Below are 12,291 nucleotides of genomic sequence, written 5' to 3' on the forward strand. Positions count from 1 at the left end.
GTTGGTCAGTCCTTACACACCTACCCATCTGTATTGTTTGTGTGTGTGTGTAACAAAACAATATTCATCTTCAAACAATATGCTAACAGGCTATAGTGCATAAACATAAATCCTAACAGGTGTCATCCTTAGGACTACACGGCTAAACTGCAGTGCTAGCTAGCGGGAGGCAGGGATGACAGGTAGGTGGGTGAAAAAACTCAGATAATACTTTTTATTTCCCTTTTGACCCACATTCCAAAGTGTAACACAAGCGGGGGGGGGGGGGGGGGGGTAATTCATGCAGGAACCAATGGGGTGCTCGAGGGGGGGTGGGTGTTCATGCAGATTCAAGTACGCCACGAATTGTGGGCTGCAGTTGCACACTACTGCCTCGCTTCGCCTCTTCTCTGCGTTGATGTATGTTGATTTACCAACCGGAAGCGCTAGCCGGAAGTTGCTCCCGTATTCGTGACGTGTTCTTGTAACTACTATTTGCAGTTGCTGCTGACATCAAATTCCATACTCAAATGCGGCGAGAGTTTGCTGATAAATTATAGCCACATTCAGTACCATAGGAAAGGGATCGTGATACGACCTACAAAAATGACAACCATGTTCGCAGACACTATTCTTATTGTTTTCATCTCTGTTTGCACAGCTCTGTTAGCTGAGGGTAAGTAACTACAGTAGCTAGCTAACGTTAATTTTAGCTAAGCTATCTGGCTGACTTTAGCTAGCTACCTGATACTGACTTTCTAATTTTGGCTAGCAACCTTCAAACATATTGGTGATGTATTTTATTTGGTAAACGCTGAGTGCGGTAGATGTTTTGTCATTTGGAAACCTGTTTAATCCGGGGCATGAGTAGCACGACGCCTCTTAGCTTTGGGACACAACATTGGGAGTCTGTCTTTATGAGGCTACAGCGATCAGATCTAAGCATTGCGAGCTCTCGGCCAGGTCACTGGGTATCTGTAAACGACTTTGTGACAACGGCTGATGTTAAAAGGACTTTATGAAATATATGTGATTGATTGATGGTCACCATTGGTGTACTAATGATAATAACCGCATACTTGTTATTTGTAGTTAATGACAGTAGCTTATGTTTCATCAGGAGATGATTGGGGCATCATCTAATACACATGCATGATTTTCTATGCACATTCATTGATATGTTGATGTATTGATTGCTCTAAATGTAGTATTTGCCTAACCTTTATAAACATCTCCATCCTAAGGAATTACATGGGTGTTGGTGTATCGTACTGCAAAGTACAAGAGTCTGAAGGCAGAGGTGGAAAAGCAAAGCAAGAAATGTGAGTGTCTTTAAATATATTTTCATTGCTTTTCACAATTTACACTGACGACATTGTTCAGTTCTTGGATCAAATCAAATTTTATTTGTCACATGCGCCGAATACAACAGGTGTAGTAGAACTTACAACAGTTGTAGACCTTCAACACCATAGTACCCTCAAAGCTCATCACTAAGCTAAGGATCCTGGGACTAAACACCTCCCTCTGCAACTGGATCCTGGACTTCCTGGCGGGCTGCCCCCAGGTGGTGAGGGTAGGTAACAATACATCTGCCATGCTGATCCTCAACACTGGAGCTCCCCAGGGGTGCGTGCCCATGACTGCATGGCGACTCCAACGCCATCATTAAGTTTGCAGACGACACAACAGTGGTAGGCCTGATCACCGACAACGACGAGACAGCCTATAGGGAGGAGGTCAGAGACCTGGCCGGGTGGTGCCAGAGTAACAACCTATCCCTCAACGTAACCAAGACTAAGGAGATGATTGTGGACTACAGGAAAAAGAGGACCGAGCACGCCCCCATTCTCATCGACGGGGCTGTAGTGGAGAAGGTTGGGAGCTTCAAGTTCCTTGGTGTCCACATCAACAACAAACTAGAATGGTCCAAACACACCAAGACAGTCTTGAAGAGGGCACAACAAAGCCTATTCCCCCTGAGGAAACGAAAAAGATTTGGCATGGGTCCTGAGATCCTCAAGGATCTTCTACAGCTGCAACACCGAGAGCATCCTGACTGGTTGCAGCACTGTCTGGTACGCCAATTGCTAGGCCTCTGACCGCAAGGCACTACAGAGGGTAGTGCGTACGGCCCAGTACATCACTGGGGCTAAGCTGCCTGCCATCCAGGACCTCTACACCAGGTGGTGTCAGAGGAAGGCCCTAAAAATTGTCAAAGACCCCAGCCACCCCAGTCATTGACTGTTCTCTCTACTACCACATGGCAAGCAGTACCGGAGTGCCAAATCTAGGACAAAAGGGCTTCTCTCTTTTTACTGTTTTATTTCTTTATCTACCTATTGTTCATCTAATACCTTTTTTGCACACTTGGTTAGAGCCTGTAAGTAAGCATTTCACTGTAAGGTCTACACCTGTTGTATTCGGCGCACGTGACAAATAAACTTTGATTTGATACAGTGAAATGCTTACTTACAAGCCCTTAACCGGGGGGGAGGGGTGCAAATAGTCTGGGTAGCCATTTGATTAGCTGTTCAGGAGTCTTATGGCAACCCGTCAGGATGCTCTCGATGGTGCAGCTGTAAAACCTTTTGAGGATCTCAGGACCCATGCCAAATATTTTCAGTCTCCTGAGGGGGGAATAGGTTTTGTCATGCCCTCTAAACGACTGTCTTAGTGTGCTTGGACCATGTTCGTTTGTTGGTGATGTGGACGCCAAGGAACTTGAATCTCTCAACCTGCTCCACTACAGCCCTGTCGATGAGAATGGGGGTGTGCTCGGTCCTCCTTTTCCTGTAGTCCACAATCATCTCCTTAGTCTTGATCACGTTGAGGGAGAGTTTGTTGTCCTTGCACCACACGGTCAGGTCTCTGACCTCCCTATAGGCTGTCCCTATCGTTGTCGGTGATCAGGCCTACCACTGTTGTCATCAGTAAACTTAATGATGGTGTTGGAGTTGTGCCTGGCTGTGCAGTCATGAGTGAACAGGGAGTACAGGAGGGGACTGAGCACGCACCCCTGAGGGGCCCCCGTGTTGAGGATTAGCATGGCGGATGTGTTGTTACCTACCCTTACCGTTGTTGTTTTCAAGGGTGACAGCTCTGTAGTGAAAACATTTTTGTAATAAATATTTGAATATTTCAGTGGAGAAGAAGAAGGAAACCATTACAGAATCTGCAGGACGTCAACAGAAGAAAAAGATTGGTAAGAAAGAAGAGTCATATGTTTATACAGTATGTATTTGGACCAAAGCTTTCCTGGACCATAGCTATCGTCTCATCATAAATTTGACAAGACTATTATGATAATAGATATGGCGGTTGGTGTATATAAAAGAACATTTGGTCCCCATACACAATGTTTTAATTTTAACTTCACAGAGAGACAAGAGGAGAAACTGAAGAACAACAACAGAGATCTATCCATGGTGAGAGAAATGTATTTTGTCATACAAATTAAGCAAGCCAACGCCCTGTGTATTCCTTCCTCATTTCCTATCTAGCTTCAGTGATGAAGGGGTGACCACATTTCATCTGACTGTCCTCCCGTCTTGTTACAGGTACGAATGAAGTCCATGTTCGCCATTGGCTTCTGTTTCACAGCATTGATGGGAATGTTCAACTCCATGTGAGTGTACAGACAATGGCAAATGCTATCTGTTAGATCTAGTGGCACGGGTGGATACTCTGTTATGATGAGTTTTTTTGTTAAGCAATCGCTCTCAGCTCAAAGTTAGTCATTCAATGCACCTCCTTACCCACTGTGTGCTAATATCATTGACTTGTTTTAGCTTTGATGGAAGGGTGGTGGCCAAACTGCCATTCGTCCCACTGTCCTACATTCAGGGCCTTTCCCATCGCAACCTTTTGGGCGAGGACTTCACTGACTGCTCCTTCATCTTCCTGTACATTCTCTGCACCATGTCCATCAGACAGGTAACTCAACTGACACTATCTTACCACCTGTCATGGGTTGCAATATATTGACAAGAGTAGCAAATACTGGGCTAACAAAAAGATTAAGGACATACATTTATGGATTTGAAGTTGAAGGTTTCCACAGACCCAATCTCTTAAAATATGATTCCACATTCAACAGCTTACGGTTCACAACTTTTCAGAACTGGGACTTCTCATACATATTCTTGGTTTCTGTCTACTTGCTATGTAAATATTGTTTCTATCCATCCACAGAACATCCAGAAGATGCTGGGTCTGGCCCCCTCCAGAGCTGCCACCAAGCAGGCTGGAGGTTTCTTGGGACCCCCTCCCCAGGCAGCTAAGTTCTCCTAAGAACCAAGCACATGGGTGGCGTTCCAGGCTGAATACATTACAGTCCAATGGTTGTGTACCATGTCATCGAGTGTGCAGCCGAGCATCAGATCCTATATCATATGATGTGATTTTTGCAATGTAGTCTGCTTAGAACGCGTCTTCAGTCCTATTTCTACACTGTGACTGTCTTGCCACAGAGAGAAGGGAGCGGACAGCCCCCTCATCTGTACAGAGAATGACATTGCTGTCACAAAGATGGATGGGACGACTCTTTGTATACATTGAATACCATCAGCAGCTACTGTATCATTCATTACCTGTACCCATTATTTCATTGAAGTTTGTAGTGTACCTGGTTTGACCCATTTTCCTTATTTTGATGCTTTAAGTTTTAGTTTGATTAGTTTGACATAAAAGTAGCTATGATTGTGAGTGCTAATGATTTACAAAATTTTACAAAAGTATGAGATATTCTGTTTATATTCAGATAAACATTGTGATAAGATGCTAAACAAAAATCGTATGAGATTGGAATAAATTAAGCAGAACTGGGAGTGGATTGGCTGTTTGGTTCATCAGTACATTATGTGGTTGCCTGGCTCTGTAGTATTTCATTTCTTACTTATTGAATAAATGTTTTATCACATTTTAGCCTGTTTGATGCTGTTTTCTTTTCTTTCTTTGCAATTGTGTATGATCTATGGCTGCTACCACAGAATATCATAAGTAAAACAAGTATTCATGACTTTGGTGGTTCCTATCTTAGAAAGCCATAAGTGGGTTAATGAGTCAGCAGAAAATTGTTACTTGAAAGTCTACACTATTGGAGCTGGGCTGGGACCAACAACACACAGATAGAGAGGACTGCTAAATTAATTGGCAGGGTCATTCCTAAGATACAGTGCCTTTTTTGTCTCCAGGAATGATCCGTTCTTATTTAGTGTAAAATGTAGATTCCAAAACGCTTTAAATTTAAGGTCAGGTGTCTACTTTAACACAAAAATATGGATCCTGAAAGGGAATTGTATTCATGTTATTACACTTTTTTTGTCAGTGGATATCGGTGTTTTTGCCATGTCCCCAGGTGATATTTATCAACTTCTACAAGAAACATAAGCCGTATAATAATAAAATATACCAAACCTTTAACTATTTTATAGTCCTAGTTAAAGTATTTTTCATCAATGTTTTTTTTCAAGATTATTGTATTATTTTATTTAAAATATTCTGTGTGTCCCTGATATCACTTTCCAGTCTGTTAGTTTGTTGTAATTCTCCATTTAGGAAAACAACACCTTCCTATAATGACCCCACATTCAGGAAGTGTGGGAAAACTATGGTGAAAAGCTACATAAATATAAACACTCAGTTATATCTATGTGTCCATGTTTCAGGTTGTTAGTCTGTATGTCCTACTCATCAATGTCCACCCTGTTAGGCTAAATTATAGAGAACATTTAAAATGTTAAAATATGTTTGATAGAGCAGTTAAAATCCTGTTCAAGTGTTCACCATTATGCTAGCTCAATCTTGCTCACTCACAGAGCTATCGCTAATTTAGGCTCAACATGTCCACCCAGTTAGGATTATGCACCCAAACCGTTTTTAAGTGCTTGAGCTTGACCAATAAGTTTTACTGAAAGTCAAACATGTCCATTTTCTGATATACAGTACCAGTCAAAAGTTTGGCAACACATTCAAGGGTATTTCTTTATTTTTACTATTTTCAACATTTTCCACCCTTTGCCTTGATGAAAGCTTTGCACATTCTTGGCATTCTCTCAACCAGCTTCACCTGGAATGCTTTTCCAACAGTCTTGAAGGAGTTCCCACATATGCTGAGCACTTGTTGGCTGCTTTTCCTTCACTCTGCAGTCCAACTCATCCCAAACCATCTCGATTGGTTTGAGATCAGGTGATTGTGGAGGGCAGGTCATCTGATGCAGCACTCCATCACTCCCCATCTTGGTCAAATAGCCCTTACATAGCCTGAAGGTGTGTTGGGTCATTGCTCTGTTGAAAAACAAATGATAGTCCCACTAAGCGCTGTTGGGTTCGGGGTGAAACTTTGAACATTGCTATACTAGAGACATTGTTATACCCAGAAGCATAGCATATAAAGGTGTGAAAGAGACTGGTTTTTACATCACAAGTTAATGGTTATCTGTAGGAGACAGATGGCTGTGGAATGAGGGGAGACAGGTGGAGATCTTTGGATTAGGCCTCAATGGAGTTGAGGTCAGATCAGTTTCCCTTAAGGGAGAAACAATGGTTTATTATCCTATCACTTCGTCTTCCTGTCAGACCATAAAAGATGTGAGGATTGGAGAGAAGGAGGAGTGTCTAAATTGGAGTATATATACTTGTGGTGGTGGAAACGTGATGTCTGAATGCAGCTGTATCGACCCTTTGGGAAGAATTACACTTGGTTAAGCTTCTCTAGTGTCCGTGAGTTATTTACTCTGAAAATTAGAACCTAACAGCGAAAACCAGATGGGAGGGCGTATCGCTGCAGAATGCTGTGGTAGCCATCCTGGTTAGGTGTGCCTTGAATTCTAAATAAATCACTGACCAAGTCACCAGCAAAGCACCCCCACACCATCACATCTCCTCCTCCATGCTTCTCGGTGGGAACCACACATGCAAAGATCATCCGTTCACCTACTCTGCGTCTCACAAAGACACGGTGGTTGGACCAAAAATCGCACATTTGGACTCAATCAGACCAAAGGACAGATTTCCACCGGTCTAATGTCCATTACTCGTGTTTCTTGGCCCAAGCAAGTCTCTTCTTCTTATTGGTGTCCTTTAGTAGTGCTTTTTTTTACCAGCAATTCGACAATGAAGGCCTAATTCACCCAGTCTCCTCTGAACAGTTGATGTTGATGTGTCTGTTACTTGAAATTTCTGAGGCTGGTAACTAATGAACTTATCCTCTGTAGCAGAGGTAACTCTGGGTCTTCCTTTCCTGTGGTGGTCCTCATGAGCCACAGTTTCATCATAGCGCTTGATGGTTTTCAAATCAAATGAAATGTATTTATATAGCCCTTCTTACATCAGCTGATATATCAAAGTGCTGTACAGAAACCCAGCCTAAAACCCCAAACAGCAACAAATGCAGGTGTAGAAGCACAGTGGCTAGGAAAAACTACCTAGAAAGGCCAAAACCTAGGAAGAAACCTAGAGAGGAACCAGGCTATGAGGGGTGGCCAGTCCTCTTCTGGCTGTGCCGGGTGGAGATTATAACAGAACATGGCCAAGATGTTCAAATGTTCATAAATGACCCGCGTGGTCAAATAATAATAATCACAGTAGTTGTCGAGGGTGCAACAAGTCAGCACCTCAGGAGTAAATGTCAGTTGGCTTTTCATAGCCGATCATTGAGAGTATCTCTACCGCACCTGCTGTCTCTAGAGAGTTGAAAACAGCAGGTCTGGGACAGGTAGCACGTCCGGTGAACAGGTCAGGGTTCCATAGCCGCAGGCAGAACAGTTGAAACTGGAGCAGCAGCACGGCCAGGTGGACTGGGGACAGCAAGGAGTCATCATGCAAGGTAGTCCTGAGGCATGGTCCTAGGGCTCAGGTCCTCCGAGAGAGAGAAAGAAAGAGAGAAAGAGAGAATTAGAGAGAGCATACTTAAATTCACACAGGACACCGGATAAGACAGGAGAAATACTCCAGATATAACAGACTAACCCTAGCCCCCCGAGACATAAACTACTGCAGCATAAATACTGGAGGCTGAGACAGGAGGGGTCAGGAGACACTGTGGCCCCATCCGATGATACCCCTGGACACAGCCAAACAGGAGGATATAACCCCACCCACTTTGCCAAAGCACAGCCCCCACACCACTAGAGGGATATCTTCAACCACCAACTTACCATCCTGAGACAAGGCCGAGTATAGCCACAAAGATCTCCGCCACGGCACAACCCAAGGGGGGGCGCCAACCCAGACAGGAGGACCACGTCAGTGACTCAACCCACTCAAGTGACGCACCCCTCCTAGGGACGGCATGGAAGAGCACCAGTAGGCCAGTGACTCAGCCCCCATAATAGGGTTAGAGGCAGAGAATCCCAGTGGAGAGAGAGGAACTGGCCATGCAGAGACAGCAAGGGTGGTTCGTTGCTCCAGTGCCTTTCCGTTCACCTTCATACTCCTGGGCCAGACGACACTCAATCATAGGACCTACTGAAGAGATGAGTCTTCAATAAAGACTTAAAGGTTGAGACCGAGTCTGCGACTCTGACATGGGTAGGCAGACCATTCCATAAAAATGGAGCTCTATAGGAGAAAGACCTGCCTCCAGCTGTTTGCTTAGAAATTCTAGGGACAGTTAGGAGGCCTGCGTCTTGTGACCGTAGCGTACGTGTAGGTATGTACGGCGGGACCAAATCGGAAAGATAAGTAGGAGCAAGCCCATGTAATGCTCTGTAGGTTAGCAGTAAAACCTTGAAACCAGACCTTGCCTTAACAGGAAGCCAGTGTAGAGAGGTTAGCACTGGAGTAATATGATCACATTTTTTGGTTCTAGTCAAGATTCTAGCAGCCGTGTTTAGCACTAACTGAAGTTTATTTAGTGCTTTATCCGGGTAGCCGGAAAGTAGAGCATTGCAGTAGTCTAACCTAGAAGTGAAAAAAGCATGGATACATTTTTCAGCCAAATTTTTGGACAGAAAATGTCTGATTTTTGCAATGTTACTTAGATGGAAAAAAGCTGTCCTTGAAACAGTCTTGATATGTTCGTCAAAAGAGAGATCAGGGTCCAGAGTAACGCAGAGGCCCTTCACAGTTTTATTTGAGACGACTGTACAACCATCAAGATTAATTGTCAGATTCAACAGAAGACCTCTTTGTTTCTTGGGACCTAGAACAAGCATCTCTGTTTTGTCCGAGTTTAAAAGTAGAATGTTTGCAGCCATCCACTTCCTTATGTCTGAAACACAGGCTTCCAGTGAGGGCAATTTTGGGGCTTCACCATGTTTCATCGAAATGTACAGCTGTGTGTCATCCGCATAGCAGTGAAAGTTAACATTATGTTTTTTCCGAATGACATCCCCAAGAGGTAAAATATATAGTGAAAACAATAGTGGTCCTAAAACGGAACCTTGAGGAACACAGAAATTTACAGTTGATTTGTCAGAGGACAAACCATTCACAGAGACAAACTGATATCTTTCCGACAGATAAGATCTAAACCAGGCCAGAACTTGTCCGTGTAGACCAATTTGGGTTTCCAATCTCTCCAAAAGAATGTGGTGATCGATGGTATCAAAAGCAGCACTAAGGTCTAGGAGCACTAGGACAGATGCAGAGCCTCGGTCTGACGCCATTAAAAGGTAATTTACCACCTTCCCAAGTACAGTTTCAGTTCTATGATGGGGTCTAAAACCAGACTGAAGCATTTTGTATACATTGTTTGTCTTCAGGAAGGCAGAGAGTTGCTGCGCAACAGCTTTTTCAAAATCTTTTGAGAGGAATGGGAGATTCGATATAGGTCGATAGTTTTTTATATTTTCTGGGTCAAGGTTTGGCTTTTTCAAGAGAGAATTTACTGCCACTTTTAGTGAGTTTGGTACACATCCGGTGGATAGAGAGCCATTTATTATGTTCAACATAGGAGGGCCAAGCACAGGAAGTAGCTCTTTCAGTAGTTTAGTTGGAATAGGGTCCAGTATGCAGCTTGAAGGTTTAGAGGCCATGATTATTTTCATCATAGTGTCAAGAGATATAGTACTGAAACACTTGAGTGTCTCCCTTGATCCTAGGTCCTGGCAGAGTTGTGCAGACTCAGGACAACTGAGCTTTGGAGGAATACTCAGATTTAAAGAGCCGTCCGTCATTTGCTTTCTAATGATCATGATCTTTTCCTCAAAGAAGTTCATGAATTTATTACTCCTGAAGTGAAAGCCATCCTCTCTTGGGGAATGCTGCTTTTTAGTTAGCTTTGTGACAGTATCAAAAATAAATTTTGGATTGTTCTAAGTTTCCTCAATTAAGTTGGAAAAATAAGATGATCGAGCAGCAGTGAGGGCTCTTCGATACTGCACGGTACTGTCTTTCCAAGCTAGTCGGAAGACTTCCAGTTTGGTGTGGCGCCATTTCAGTTCCAATTTTCTGGAAGCTTGCTTCAGAGCTCGGGTATTTTCTGTATACCAGGGAGCTAGTTTCTTATGACAAATGTTTTTAGTTTTTAGGGGTGCAACTGCATCAAGGGTATTGTGCAAGGTTAAATTGAGTTCCTCAGTTAGGTGGTTAACTGATTTTTGTCCTCTGACGTCCTTGGGTAGGCAGAGGGAGTCTGGAAGGGCATCAAGGAATCTTTGGGTTGTCTGAGAATTTATAGCACGACTTTTGATGATCCTTGGTTGGGGTCTGAGCAGATTATTTGTTGCGATTGCAAACGTAATAAAATGGTTGTCCGATAGTCCAGGATTATGAGGAAAAACATTAAGATCCACAACATTTATTCCATGGGACAAAACTATGTCCAGAGTATGACTGTGGCAGTGAGTAGGTCCAGAGACATGTTGGACAAAACCCACTGAGTCGATGATGGCTCCGAAAGCCGTTTGGAGTGGGTCTGTGGACTTTTCCATGTGAATATTAAAGTCACCAAAAATGTGAATATTATCTGCTATGACTACAATGTCCGATAGGAATTCAGGAAACTCAGTGAGGAACGCTGTATATGGCCCAGGAGGCCTGTAAACAGTAGCTATAAAAAGCGATTGAGTAGGCTGCATAGATTTCATGACTAGAAGCTCAAAAGACAAACGTTGTTTTTTTTTGTAAATTGAAATTTGCTATCGTAAATGTTAGCAACATCTCCGCCTTTGCGAGATTCACGGGGGATATGGTCACTAGTGTAACCAGGAGGTGAGGCCTCATTTAACACAGTAAATTAATCAGGCTAAAACCATGTTTTAGTCAGGCCAATCACATCAAGATTATGATCAGTGATTAGTTCATTGACTATTTTGAGATGTGAGGTATCACAATCTCTTTCAATAATGGCAAGAATGGAGGAGGTCTTTATTCCAGTGAGATTGCTAAGGCGAACACCGCCATGTTTAGTTTTGCCCAACCTAGGTCGAGGCACAGACACGGTCTCAATGGGGATAGCTGAGCTGACTACACTGACCTATTTAATTGTGGATCTAGGGGAGTTAGAGCCCTGTCTATGTTCGTAGATAAGATGAGAGCACCCCTCCAGCTAGGATGGAGTCCGTCACTCCTCAACAGGCCAGGCTTGGTCCTGTTTGTGGGTGAGTCCCAGAAAGAGGGCCAATTATCTACAAATTCTATCTTTTGGGAGGGGCAGAAAACAGTTTTCAACCAGCGATTCAGCTGTGAAACTCTGCTGTAGAGCTCATCACTCCCCCTAACTGGGAGGGGGCCAGAGACAATTACTCGATGCGACACATCTTTCTAGCTGGTTTACACGCTGAAGCTATGTTGCGCTTGGTGACCTCTGACTGTTTCATCCTAACATCGTTGGTGCCGACGTGGATAACAATATCCCTATACACTCTACACTCGCCAGTTTTAGCTTTAGCCAGCACCATCTTCAGATTAGCCTTAACGTCGGTAGCCCCCTGGTAAACAGTGTATGATCGCTGGATGATTCATTTTAAGTCTAATACTGCGGGTAATGGAGTCGCCACTGACTAGGGTTTTCAATTTGTCAGAGCTAATGGTGGGAGGCTTCGGCATCTCAGACCCCGTAACGGGAGGAGTAGAGACCAGAGAAGGCTCGGCCTCTGTCTCCAACTCGCTGCTTAATGGGGAGAACCGGTTGAAAGTTTCTGTCGGCTGAATGAGCGACACCGGTTGAGCATTCCTACAGCATTTTCCTACAGCATTTCTCCAGAAGCCATGAGAAAGTTGTCCGGCTGCGGGGACTGTGCGAGGGGATTTATACTACTATCTGTACTTACTGGTGGCACAGACACTGTTTCATCCTTTCCTACACTGAAATTACCCTTGCCTAACGATTGCGTCTGAAGCTGGGCTTGCAGCACAGCTATCCTC

The 12,291-nt window shown here is 43.8% G+C and overlaps 1 protein-coding gene across 1 annotated transcript; it reads left to right on the forward strand.

The window, feature by feature from the left end:
- The first annotated feature begins 398 nt into the window (after nt 1-398).
- On the forward strand, nt 399-4,905 carry tmco1 (transmembrane and coiled-coil domains 1). Its single transcript, XM_039002786.1, has 7 exons — nt 399-655; nt 1,224-1,301; nt 3,125-3,184; nt 3,361-3,407; nt 3,540-3,607; nt 3,771-3,915; nt 4,174-4,905. The coding sequence occupies exons 1-7, from the start codon at nt 586-588 to the stop codon at nt 4,270-4,272; spliced, it is 567 nt and encodes a 188-aa protein (XP_038858714.1). The 5' UTR covers nt 399-585; the 3' UTR covers nt 4,273-4,905.
- The last annotated feature ends 7,386 nt before the right edge of the window (nt 4,906-12,291 follow it).

Source organism: Salvelinus namaycush, chromosome 10, assembly GCF_016432855.1.
Source record: "Salvelinus namaycush isolate Seneca chromosome 10, SaNama_1.0, whole genome shotgun sequence".
NCBI classification, from domain to species: Eukaryota; Metazoa; Chordata; class Actinopteri; order Salmoniformes; family Salmonidae; genus Salvelinus; species Salvelinus namaycush.